Genomic DNA, 13,306 nt, shown 5'->3' with positions numbered 1-13,306 from the left:
AAAAGCTGACTGACAGCCCAGCTCCACCCACTCTCTGACATCACTGCAGTAACAAACACTCATTTCTTAAAGGTACTCTCACATGACAGAAGCAAAAAACTGTAAACACTGGGAATAAGAATGCTGGTCCAAACTGGGCTTCTATACCTCAAAATGAAACACCAGCAAAAACTGGGAATAGGAATATCGGTCTAAACTGTTATTTCCTATTGGGCACAATTCCACCCAATGTGGGGCTAGGGAATTTGGTGAGTGACTGAATTTTAAGGGTAAATCTCTTTTTAAAATCTAGTCTAGTTTACATTAATACTTAACTACATTTTACTGTAAAAGTGAAGTTTCTTTTAGTCTGAGAGATAAGCAGACTTTGTCCTGGAAAGGCAACAAGTTAGTTAATTAGCTAGATAATTTGAACTGGCTTCTCTAGCTAGCGGTGCTGATGTGTTTCTGTAGAATTTCAGCGAGCTCTCAATACCGGCGGTCTTTATTCATGTGTTTTTATATCTGACAGATAAACAAGTCGACTTTCAGCAAGATTGAAGAGAATAAGGAGAATAAAGAGAATTGCAATGTGTCTGTAGAGCGAGGACGGGTGGCTGTTGTCTTCTCACTGAAAAATGAAATAGGAGGATTGGTGAAGGCACTGAAACTCTTCCAGGTAGCATAATTTCACACATTTGGAGCAAACTAAGAGAAAACACCATATACCTTCTGTCTCTCTCAGTCAGACACTCATTCATGTTTGTACCTCGTACACAAACATGTTCCATGAGCAATTCCATATACCCAGTGACTTTAATCCTTACAAACATCCAGTTTGTGTCACAGTAACTCTCACACCAGCTCTTGCTCAGATGACAGGTCTATTGCTTTGAGTCTGATGCTCCCACATGTCGTACTAGGAGCACTGGATATGTTCCTTATCTAACCAGCCACAGGTTATTATTAATCGCAGCTAGCAGCCCTATGTCTCTCTGTTAACTTCTTGTCTATTCCTGCAATTTTGAATTTTTAAGGGGTATATTTCCCTTATTTTGGGAATAAAAATTATGGCCCCATGAATGGTAGAAAACAATGACACCAAATCAAATTGTTAGGTGCATGCTATTTCTTACAGAAATTTTTTATTTTAAGCCATTTGCTAGCATTAATGAATCGAAATCTACCACCAGGACCCAATTATAATTATGGTGCTTTTACATGTCTTGATCACCCAACTGGTATCGAACCAACATAAGTGGGAATATACATACAATAGTGGAGACTGTAAAGCATTAAGTATCACAATAATAGTGCTAATCTAATTTTACAAAGCCGATTAGATGATCAAAATCTATGATAGAGCTCAATCAACAAGCTCCTGCAATGTTGCTACTGTATCTCACCTACTGACCTAGCTCTCACCCTGGTCTAAATTCTATTGGTAAATAAGGTCCAACCTGACTCCAGCAAATAACAAGTTGTAAACGTGGAAAATGTGAGTGTTGGTGTGAATGATTAAGTTTTAAAATGTTATTTTTCTTCAAATGATGTGAAACAAATAAATAAATACATTTCTCACTAAGTAAATTAAGATGTGTGTTGTCAGCTGTAAGGTCTGCCTGGATGAGTAAGGTAGGGGTTGCCAGTTTAAATCAGCTTAATTAGTGGATGTACTCAAATCCCCAGCACTCTCTCTAAATCTCCTCTGTGTTAGCCATTATCTCAAGCTTCCTTATTCACCCTGAACAAAAGTGCAAGGGTTCATCTTGACTGTCCTTTAGAAAGATTTAAGAGTACTTAGTGAACAGTTAACAAATAGGAAAGGCAACATAATAAATCTGAAATAAAAAAATCAAAAACTGTTCGAAACACACAGCAGGTCAGGCAGTATCTGTGGACAAAGCAACACAGTTCTGATGAAAGACCACATCAATCTCAAAATGTTAACCATAGTTTCTTTCCCCAGATCCTATCCAGACCTGCTGAGCACTTCTATCTTCTGTTTCTCGTTCAGTTAACAAATGTTGCTTTTTACAGCTAATTGCCCAAAAGATATTTAAGAACAGTGCAAAATATTGTAAAGCAGTGAAATGGAAAAATAACTCATCCCAGTTTTTTTTCACCCAAGAGCAGCACTAAGACAGTGCGACCCATGTAGTTTCCCAGTCGGGGTTCTGAGTGAATCCAGTTCTAATGACCGCTTGTCACTGGCAGCAGAGGTTGGTCCAGGCAGCCTGTGCTGTCAGTCTAATGAACCCTGTTTCTGCTTGACCGGTCTTCATGGATTCTATCCATCAGAGACAGATTTTAGGCACTTGCCCTGGTTTCAGAGCCCTTATAGGGCCCAGTCTCCAAACAAAACCTTTGCACAGGTACATTGAAGGCGCACACTGTCCTAATGTTTACTTGTATGATCACAGTGGCTTTCTCCTATTACATTTTAGCTGAAGAAAAACACATGCCGCAAGATCCTTTCATGATCTATTTCACAGTCAAATGTAACAAAGCACAACATCATATTTACAGTTGCTTGGTGGGAAAGAACTTGAATATTTCTGAGTGTTTCTGTCTTATACTCATCAAGACAAATGCAAGAATGCCAGATTTCAAACAATCGCAATTTATACAATAGGAGTAAGGGTGCTGATTGGTTGGCAACTTGATTCTGAATTCCTGAGGCGCTGCCATGGAGAAAGCAAGGCTCCCCAAGCTACTGGATAATTAACAAAAGGCACAAGGCTTGTTTTCAAAGAACATATAGAACATACAGTGCAGAAGGAGGCCATTGGGCCCACCGACCCACTTAAGCCCTCACTTCCACCCTAACCCCATAACTCCTCCTAACCTTTTTGGACACTAAGGACAACTTTAGCATGGCCAATCCACCTAACCTGCAAGTTTTTGGACTGTGGGAGGAAACCAGAGCACCCAAAGGAAACCCACGCAGACATAGGGAGAACGTGCAGACTCAGCAAAGACAGTGACCCAGCAGGGAATCGAACCTGGGACCCTGGCACTGTGAAGCCACAGTGCTAACTACTTGTGCTACCGAGCTGCCATGGGTCTTTCCTTTTAACAAACATAAATGAGCCATGTTACGAGCTCAACTGATTACTTTAATTTGATAGTTAGTGTTGCTATTAGCACACTTAAGATTGTTCAGCAGGTGCTGCCCAATTGCATGATCACATCGAAAGGTAGATATTTTGGTTTTGCAGGCACAGGCTGTGAGTATGGTTTGTATTCTGCCTATTATGAACAACCAAACAACATAATATTTAAAATAAAATAAAACATTCCAAATGAAGATAGTCATGCTATGATTTTCAGTATTTTGTGTTTAAAGCACACAATTTAATATATTGTCTCTATTCACTCTCCAGGAGAAACATGTGAACCTGGTTCACATTGAGTCTCGAAAGTCCAAGCGAAGGAACTCAGAGTTAGAGATCTTCTTGGACTGTGACAGTAACAGAGAGCAACTCAATGAAATCATCCAAATTTTGAAATGCCACGTTAATGTGGTCACCTCGAATCCACTTGACAACTTCTATACACAGGGAGATGGTAAGAAAAATATCAATCTATAACCTGAGTGTATGATGCTGAAACTGTCTGTGAGTATTTCAATGGGCCAGTAATATTAATAACTGAGCATATTTGCATGTATATCAGTGTGCTTGCATTTCACTATTGATGTATTAGTTCATGACAATTTGAATGTCAGTAAGTGTGTACCCTAACCAGTTTGTCACTGCGGTTGAATCCCTATTATTGAGCAAACGAATATGTCCGTGTGAACTTACTCATGTGCCACCATTTGATAATGCATCTAATGTATCGGCCAGCCTCATTGTCTAAGTATCATTGAATGTCTCAGTGATATGCTTGTAGTAAGAAATATTTCAATAGTTATTTCATTGTGAATTATGATCTGAATAAGATAATGCCACATCTGTAGAATATAATTCCATGGCGTTATGGCTTGTGCATTAAGTTAAAATAATTGTTTTGTTTATCACACAGATGTACAAATTTATTCCATTATTGTTGACGGTATGTATACTCGTGCATTCATTTTCTGTTGCAAAGTGACCTCTATTTGTTCAACTAAATGTCACAAGGTTATTAAAAAATGACAAGTAGAAGAAGTGATTGCATAAGGCAGGAGGACAGCATTCTGCAGCCTCAAATATGTCAGAGAACGTGCACTAATCTTAAGATATGGTTGAGGTGTAATCAGTGACATTGATGGCTGAGACAATAGGAGGGCAGTGTTGCAAAGCATGATCACCTTTGGTGTGGTAATAATAATAATAATAATAATAATAATCGCTTATTGTCACAAGTAGGCTTCAATGAAGTTACTGTGACAAGCCCCTAGTCGCCACATTCCAGCGCCTGTTCGGGGAGACCGGTACGGGAATTGAACCCACGCTACTGGCCTTGTTCTGCATTATAAGCTAGCTGTTTAGCCCACTATGCTAAACCAGGCATCTCATTTTATGAATTAATTTAATTCATACATTGTTTCCATTTGTTTTTTTTGTAATTCTAACTTATAATAAAATGTCTGGATAGAAATTATAAAGTGTACAGTGTCATGTATGGTAGAAATTGCAAAGATTATTGACAAAAACTATAATAGAAATTAGGGAGTGCAGGTAAAAACAAAAATATTGATATATATTCTGGGAAATGTGCAAATAGAAATTGAAAGTGCTATGGCACAACTTAGAACTATTCCTTGTAAATATATAATAAAAAGGTCACAAGGTAATGTTTTAATAAACATTTTATATATGCTGAGGAAATATATGAATAGAAACTATAAATGTTACTATGTAAATGTGGCAATAGAAATTATAACAATTAGGGAAATTATTAACAGAAATTATAAATATTACAGGAAGATGAACAGGTACAAATTTAAAAAAAATTTAGAGTACCCAATTCACTTTTTTCACTCAAGGGGCAATTTAGCATGGCCAATTCAGCTACCCTGCACATCTTTGGGTGGTCGGGATGAAACCCACGCAAACACGGGGAGAATGTGCAAACTCCACACGGACAGTGACCCAGGGCCGGGATCGAACCTGGGACCTTGGCGCCGTGAGGCAGCAATGCTATCCACTGCGCCACCGTGCTGCCCAGGTACAAGTTATATTTGAGAGAAATGTGTAAATGGGAATTACAAATAATGCAGATAAGGGGCGAAATTCTCCCATCGGGAGACTAAGTGCCGACGCTGGAGTGAAAATCGGAGTGTTTCACTCCGGCATCGGAGGCCGCTCCTCGCCCCCTATTCTCCCACCCCCAGGGGGCTAGGAGCGGCACCGCGTCAATTCCGCACGCCGGGCCTTGGCGGCGCGTGAAAGCGGCGGCGCGTAAATTACACGGCCGGTGTCGCGTAAATGACGTCACCCGCGCATGCACAGATTGGCCAGCGCCAACCCGCACATGCACGGTTGCCGTCCTCCCCGCGGGTGCTCTGCAAGACATGGGGGATTGATCTTGCGGGGCGGCGGAGGAAAAGAGTGCATCTTTTAGAGACGCCGGCCCACCGATCGGTGGGCACCGATCGCGGGCCAGACCCCTACTGGGCCCCCCTGGTGCTCGATCCTCCCTACCCACCCCCCAACAGGCCACACACGCAGCGTTCGCGCACTGTTCACGCCGGCAGCGACCAGGTGTGGTTAGCGCCGGCGTGAACACGTCGGATTGGGCAGGCCGCTCGGCCCAGTCGGGCTGGAGAATCGGCGCTCGCCTGCTACAAACGGCGAGTGGCGATTCTCCGAGCGGGCTGTCGTGAAAGGCGGCACGCCGTTTTGGGGGGGGGGGGGTCGGGGTTGGGAGAATTGCGTGTGGGTGCCAGGGCAGCGTGGCGGGAATCGTCCGGCAACCCCGCAATTCTCCCACCCGGCGTGGGGGTCGGAGAATTGTGCCCAAGGTATATTACAAGAAACTCCATCTAAAAATAGTATTTCATAAATATTTAACCGACCATATAATTAGAACATAGAAACAAAATTATGAAAGAGAAACTTGCAAATCAAAATGATGAATACATGATATGGTGGGGCAGCACGGTAACACTGGTTAGCACAGTTGCTTCACAGCTCCAGGGTCCCAGGTTCAATTCCCGGCTTGGGTCACTGTGTGGAGTCTGCACGTTCTCCCCGTGTCTGCGTGGGTTTCCTCCGGGTGCTCCAGTTTCCTCCCACAATGCAAAGATGTGCAGGTTAGGTGGATTGGCCATGCTAAATTGCCCTTAGTGTTCAAAAAGGTTAGGTCTCATTACTGGGTTACAGAGAAATAAAGGGATAGGGTGGAGGTGTGGGGCTTAAGTGGGGTGGTTTTTCTACGGGCCGGTGCAGACTCGATGGGCCGAATGGCCGCCTTCTGCACTGTAAATTCTATGATACTATGATATAAATATTCCAGCATAGGGTATTACTGGGAATTCTAAATATATAAAAATGTATGAATACTTAGATGCTGAAAAAAAATATATATGAATTATTCATTAATATTTTAAATGATTACTATAGGTAAACATATAAATTTAAATTAACTGTATTAAAACTGATATGTTACAGTATCAATTAAAATGAGCACTACAGTAAATATATCATTTGTATTTCTAATTGCAGCAAACTGTGTATCACAGGAAATTTCTCAGTTGTAAACGTTACAGCATTATTATTTTTCCAATATCATACATTGTTTGGAACTGTGGAAGAAAGAGACAGATAGACAGACAGATGGCTACATAAATAGACAGGCAGATAGATAACATGTTACAAATTACAGTATTAATACAATATATATTGATAGTATATAACTTGTTGAAACGTTTTGACTTGCACTCATCAGGATTTTTTTGCAAGGATACAAATCCAAGGGAGATAACAAATCTCTACTGTATGAGTAGCAAGTACTGATTAGTTGACAAGTGGAGTCTGATTGGTAGAGGCATTGCCATGGAGAATGCTCCAGTTGTTGGTGACTGAGTCTCATTCAGTATTGTTGTTAATTTTGTGAAATGTTCTGATGAATTTCTTGTAATCATTCACAAGGCGTGAAAGTGGCAGAGTGGTTAGCACTGCTACCTCACAACACCAGGGACCCGGGTTTGATCCCAACCTTGCACACGTGAAGTAGAGACTGCCTGAGTGAGAAAGATGGAGTAAGGATTGAAACTTGGTAATTTGGAGCAGTGTGGTAATTCGGTGCAGAATTGGGAGGAGCTGCTTTTTTCCCTTTTGTATTGTTTTCTTTCTTCTGGCTTTACAACAGTGGAATGGAGACGAGTGGTTGGGCCAACAGCATCTTGGGAAGGTAAGCGGGTAAACGGTGAATCTGAGGTTTGGACTGGAGGGGGAAAGTGAAGAGTGATGTTACAGGAGGGCTGTGATTTGATTGACCACGAGGGCACCTGCTAAATTTGACCGGCAAGTAGTTTTTCTTTTCTTTTCATTTATCTATTTTTTTTTGACATTGTGGTTGTGTAAGTTAACCTAAGGGTTAAGACATGGCAGGAGATCCCAGATCTGTGTCATGCTCCTCTTGTGCGATGTGGGAGTTCAAGTACATGTCCACTGTCCCTGGCTCCTTCACCTGTAAAAAGTGTGTCCAGTTGCAGCTCTTGTCAGACCGCTTGACGACTCTGGAACTGCGGATGGACTCACTTTGGAGCATCCACGATCTTGAGGAAGCCGTGGAAAGCACATTTAGTGAGTTGGTCACACCGCAGATAAAGAGTACTAAGGGAGATAGGGAATGGGTGACCAACATGCAGAGGAAGAGTAGGAAGGCAGTGCAGGGGTCCCCTGTTGCCATCTCCCTCCAAAACAGGGATAACGGTTTGGATACTTTTGGAGGAGAGGGCTCACCAGGGGAAGGCAGCAGTGGCCAGGTTCATGGCACTGTGGTTGGCTCTGCTGCGCAGGAGAGCAGGAAAAAGAGTTGTAGAGCTATAGTGATAGGGGATTTGATTGTAAGGGGAGTAGACAGGCGTTTCTCCAGATGCAAACGAGACTCCAGGAAAGTATATTACCTCCCGGGTGCAAGGGCCCTGGATGCCTCAGAGCGGCTGCAGGACATTCTAAAGGGGGAGAATGAACAGCCAGTTGTCGTGGTACATAGAGGCATCAACTATATAGGTAAAAAAATAGGATGCTGAATTTAGGTAGTGAGGAACTAAACAAAAAAGTAGGACCTCAAAGATAGTAATCTCTGATTGCTACCAGTGCCATGTGCTAGTCAGAGTAGCAATGACAGGATAGGCAAGATGAATGCGTAGCTTGAGAGATGGTGCAGGAGGGAGGGATTCAGATTTTTGGGATGTTGGAGCCGGTTTTGGAAGAAGTGGGACCATTACAAATTGGATGGTCTACACCTGGGCAGGACTGGAACCAATGTCCTAGGGGGGTTGTTTGCTAGTGCTGTTGGGGAGAGTTTAAACTAATGTGGCAGCAGGATGGGAACCGATGCAGGATGTAAGAGGCTAGTAAAGAGGGGATAGAAACAAAAGCCAGTAAGGAGGAGAAAAAGGGAAGGCAGAGAAACAGATTGAACTGCATTTATTTCAATGCAAGAGGCCGAACGGGCAAGGCAGATGAACTCATGGCATGGATAGGCACATGGAACTGGGATATTATAGCTATTACTGAAACATGGCTAATGATGGGGCAGGACTGGTAGCTCAATGTTCCGGGGTACAGATGCTATCAAAATGATAGGCCAGGAAATTGGAGAGGAGGTGGAGTTGGTTTTTGATTTGGGACAACATCACGGCAGTACAGAGAGAGGATATATCTAAGGGTTTGCCCACTGAGTCTATTTGGGTAGACCTGAAAAATAAGAAGGGCGAGATCACTTTGATAGGACTGTACTATAGGCCCCCAAAAACTGAGCAGGAAAACAAGAAGCAAATATGTAAGGAGATTACAGAAAGCTGCCGGAAAAATAGGGTGGTAATAGTAGGAGACTTTTCTCGTCAGTATTTACTATTGAGAAAGACACGAATGTTAGGAAAATAAAAGTGATGTCTTGAGGAGTGTACATATTACAGAGAAGGAGGTGCTGGAGGTATTAAAGCGCATCAAGTAAGATAAATCCCCGGGACTTGATGAAATGTATCCCAGGACGTTGTGAGAGGCTAGGGAGGAAATTGTAGGCCCCCTAGCTGAGATATCTGAATCATCGACAGCCACAGGTGTGCCTGAAGATTGGAGGGTAGCAAATATTGTGCCCTTTTTTAAGAAGAGCTGTAAGGATAAACCTGGGAATTACAGACCGATGAGCCTTACTTCTGTAGTGGGTAAGTTGTTAGAAGGTATTCTGAGGGACAGGATGTACAGGCATTTAGACAGGCAAGGGCTAATTATGGATCAGTAAGTAAGGAGCGTCGGGGAATTGGAAGAAAACTGGGATGTAGGGCTGATGGAGGCTGCAGACGGGACTGTTAGTGTGACATCACAAAGGGATTTAAAAATGAATACAAAAATTATTAAGTCCATAACTGAGGCATGCGGAACCAATAGAATGTTGCAGAATTCAAATGAGGAGGCGGCACGGTGGCACAGTGGTTAGCACTGCTGCCTCACAGCGTTGAGGTCCCAGGTTCATCCCGGCTCTGGGTCAATGTCTGTGTGGAGCTTGCACGTTTTCCCCGTGTCTGCATGGGTTTCACCCCCATAATACAAAGATGTGCAGGGTAGATGGATTGGCCATGCTAAATTGCCTCTTAATTGAAATAAATGAATTAGATACTCTAAATTTTTTTTTAAAAAATGAGTAATATTCCATCTATATAAAGAGAAGACATATTATAGATGAGTGATATGGCTATAGATGAGCTTGATGACTATGTTGGGATGATGAGATAAAAGTATAATAATATGGAATATTTGGAATAGATAATAACTAAGTATAAGACTGGTTCTGAATATTTTCTAATTTTAATCAATCTTATCTCTATATAAATATAGACTATTAACTGCCGATGGTATCTGTGCCTGTCTTTACTTAACAACAGAATATTATCTCTGATGCTTGTGCCAATCTCTATTTAAATGTGAATTTTGCTTGTTATAATCTCAGTGTCTGTCTATATAAATATGGGACATTACCCCTCTGTAATATCTATGCCTATCTCCATATAGCAGAGATTGCAACATTGGACTGGAGTGGGCACAGTAAGAAGTCTTATGACACCAGGGTAAAGTCCAAGAGGTTTATTTGGAATCACTAGCTCTCCGAGCATAGCTCCTTCATAACAACTTTTACTGGTGTTGTAAGACTTCTTACTGTATCTCCATATAAGAATTGAATATTACCCATGTATAATCTGTATCTTTTTCTTAATAATTATGACATCTACCCTTTTACTTTGTGTCTTTCTTTATATAATATGAAAAATTACCTACTTCTAATGTCAGTGCATGTCTCTATGTAAATACACAATATTACTAATGTCAGTGCAAGTCTCTATGTAAATACACAATATTACTAATGTCAGTGCAAGTCTCTATGTAAATACACAATATTACTCAACTCTATCTGTACTTGTGTCCATGAAGATGGAATATTACCCATCTGTAATGTGTGCCTTTCACTTTATACATGCTAATTATTACTCATCTATAATATGTGCCTCTGTATACATGTGGGATATCACTCATCTATAATATGTCTTCTCTTTATATAGAATATTGGAATATTTGCGGCAGAATGAATATAGACGCAATATTACTCATTTTTTTAAAATAAATTCCGAACGCCCAATTAATTTTTTCCAATTAATGGGCAATTTAGCATGGCCAATCCACCTACCCTGCACATTTTTGTGTTATGGGGACGAAACCCACGGAGACATGGGAGAACGTGCAAACTCCACACAGACAGTGACCCAGAGCCGGGATTGAACCTGAGACCTCAGCGCTGTGAGGCAGCAGTGCTAACCACTGTGCCACCGTGCTGCCCCCACATTTGTAATAAGTGCCTTTCACTTTATAAATATGGATAAACCTCTGCAATAAGTCAATTCTCTTTATAAAATATTATTCATCTGTAATATGTTTTTATCTATAAAAATACAGAGTATTACTACTGTAATGTGCGTCTGTCCGTCTATAAATATGGAATGTTACCCCTAGATAGTAACACAGAATGTGACCACATTTGTAAACAAGCAGGAATATAGCAGTTCGTCACTGAATACAGATTGATACTCATAATTATCTTTATTAGTGTCACAAGTAGGCTTACATTAACACTACAATGAAGCTATTGTAAAAAAAGAGTGAAAACTTGGGAATTTGGTGAATGAGGGAGTTTTAAGAGTTACTTTCTTTCAAAAGTCTGTACTTAGCATTTGACTACAATTTGCTTTAGAACATACAGTGCAGAAGGAAGCCATTCGGCCCATCGAGTCTGCACTGACCCATTCAGCCCTCAAGAGAACGTGCAGACTCTGCACAGACAGTGCCCCAGCAGCGAATCGAACCTGGGACCCTGGCACTGTGAAGCCACAGTGCTATCCACTTGTGCTACCGTGAAGTTTCTTTCAGTCTTAGTCAGGGATAAACCTAATCCCTACTGGAGCCAGCTGCTGCTAGGTAATTAGGTTGTTAGTTTGAACTGGTTTCTCGAGCCAGCAGTGCAGACCTGTCTCTGTAGAATTTCAAATAATAGTTTAGGTAGTCGGCGGGGGTTATGGGTGTTTGTTGGGGCAGGGTCATGTGTTGCCCCTGGAATGGCTAAACAATTCAGGGGTTGGCATGGTGGTGGCATGAGCAGCTGCCCCCCCCCCCCCCAGCGTCTCCCCCTGCCCTTCTCTGGCCCCCCCCCCCCCCCAGCTGAAAGTCTCCCCCCCCCACTGAGCACTGGGGTGGCAGGACCAGCACCACCAGACTCTGCCTGTGAGCAAAGATGGCTACTCACCTCCTCGTCTCCCCACAGAAGCCCTTCCGACAGGTTCACATTGTTAGAAAGGAGTGCTAATTGGCGCCAGCGTGACCACTTGCTGGGGAGGCTGCTGGCTAACAGGAGGCCATTGGATACGGGTTGGCTCCCGTTAGTTGCATGGAAATAGGGCTTAAGTGATGATAATTGCTTTCTCGCCATGCTGCAGCGAGGTTCCGATTTCACCTACCAGAGCTGGCCAGTTGCATCGTAAACTGTTGATGCCTGGTGTGGTTCTCATTTTTGGCCTCTCCCACTATTCAACGCTTTGTTTCAAGCGTAACGAAGGTGGAGAATTGAGCCCTATGATTGAGTTTGAGTGTCAGTTGTCCAAAGTGCATGGATGGTAACCATGGGAGGGAGCGAGGAATTTATAGGGCATAGGTAAATAAGGGAGGCTGGACAAGGGAGGCAAGGCTGGTGGGGAAGTGTGGAACTGGGACAGGCAAAGATGCAAGAATGGGGGTGGGGGAATGGTGGGGGGGGGGGGGGGGGGGAGAGAGAGAAAGAGAGAGCAGGGTCAGATGTGCCCAGGGAAGGAAACAGACTATACAGGACAGGGGTAGTGTCCAGGGAAAATGAAGCCAGACTGTCCAGGGCAGGGATGGTGTCCAGGGAAGGATACCAAGCTATTCAGGGCAGGGATGGGGTCCAGGGAAGGATACAAGGCTGTCCAGGGCAGGGATGGTGTCCAGGGAAGGATACAAGGCTATCCAGGGCAGGGATGGTTTCCAGGGCAGGGATGGTGTCCAGGGAAGGACCCCAGGCTGTCCAGGGCAGGGATGGTGTCCAGGGCAGGGATGGTGTCCAGGGCAGGGATGGTGTCCTGGGAAGGATACCAGGCTGTCCAGGGCAGGGATGGTTTCCAGGGCAGGGATGGTGTCCAGGGAAGGACCCCAGGCTGTCCAGGGCAGGGATGGTGTCCTGGGAAGGATACCAGGCTGTCCAGGGCAGGGATGGTTTCCAGGGCAGGGATGGTGTCCAGGGCAGGGACGGTGTCCAGGGAAGGATACAAGGCTGTCCAGGGCAGGGATGGTTTCCAGGGCAGGGATGGTGTCCAGGGTAGGATACAAGGCTGTCCAGGGCAGGGATGGTGTCCAGGGAAGGACACCAGGCTGTCCAGGGCAGGGATGGTGTCCAGGGCAGGGATGGTGTCCAGGGAAGGACACCAGGCTGTCCAGGGCAGGGATGGTGTCCAGGGAAGGATACAAGGCTGTCCAGGGCACGGATGGTGTCCAGGGAAGGATACCAGGCTATCCAGGTCAGGGATGGTGTCCAGGGAAGGATACCAGGCTATCCAGGGCAGGAATGGTGTCCAGGGAAGGATACAAGGTTGTCCAGGGAAGGGATGGTG

At 43.6% G+C, this 13,306-nt stretch overlaps 1 protein-coding gene across 3 annotated transcripts in view; it reads left to right on the top strand.

The window, feature by feature from the left end:
- Positions 1 to 13,306, top strand: part of LOC119971683 (tryptophan 5-hydroxylase 1) — a 70,045-nt gene that overhangs the window by 9,768 nt on the left and 46,971 nt on the right. Inside the window, exons 2-5 of one of the 3 annotated variants that reach the window (XM_038807567.1) lie at positions 512 to 658; positions 3,366 to 3,549; positions 4,009 to 4,038; positions 7,282 to 7,323. In XM_038807567.1, the coding sequence (XP_038663495.1) occupies positions 512 to 658; positions 3,366 to 3,549; positions 4,009 to 4,038; positions 7,282 to 7,323 (403 nt within the window). The remainder of the gene's footprint in view (positions 1 to 511; positions 659 to 3,365; positions 3,550 to 4,008; positions 4,039 to 7,281; positions 7,324 to 13,306) is intronic. The other 2 variants (XM_038807568.1, XM_038807569.1) reach the window with 2 other exon arrangements.

Source organism: Scyliorhinus canicula, chromosome 9 (genome assembly GCF_902713615.1).
Source record: "Scyliorhinus canicula chromosome 9, sScyCan1.1, whole genome shotgun sequence".
NCBI classification, from domain to species: domain Eukaryota; kingdom Metazoa; phylum Chordata; class Chondrichthyes; order Carcharhiniformes; family Scyliorhinidae; genus Scyliorhinus; species Scyliorhinus canicula.
Note: the sequence above shows the minus strand (reverse complement) of the source record. Positions and strands in the feature narration are given on the sequence as shown.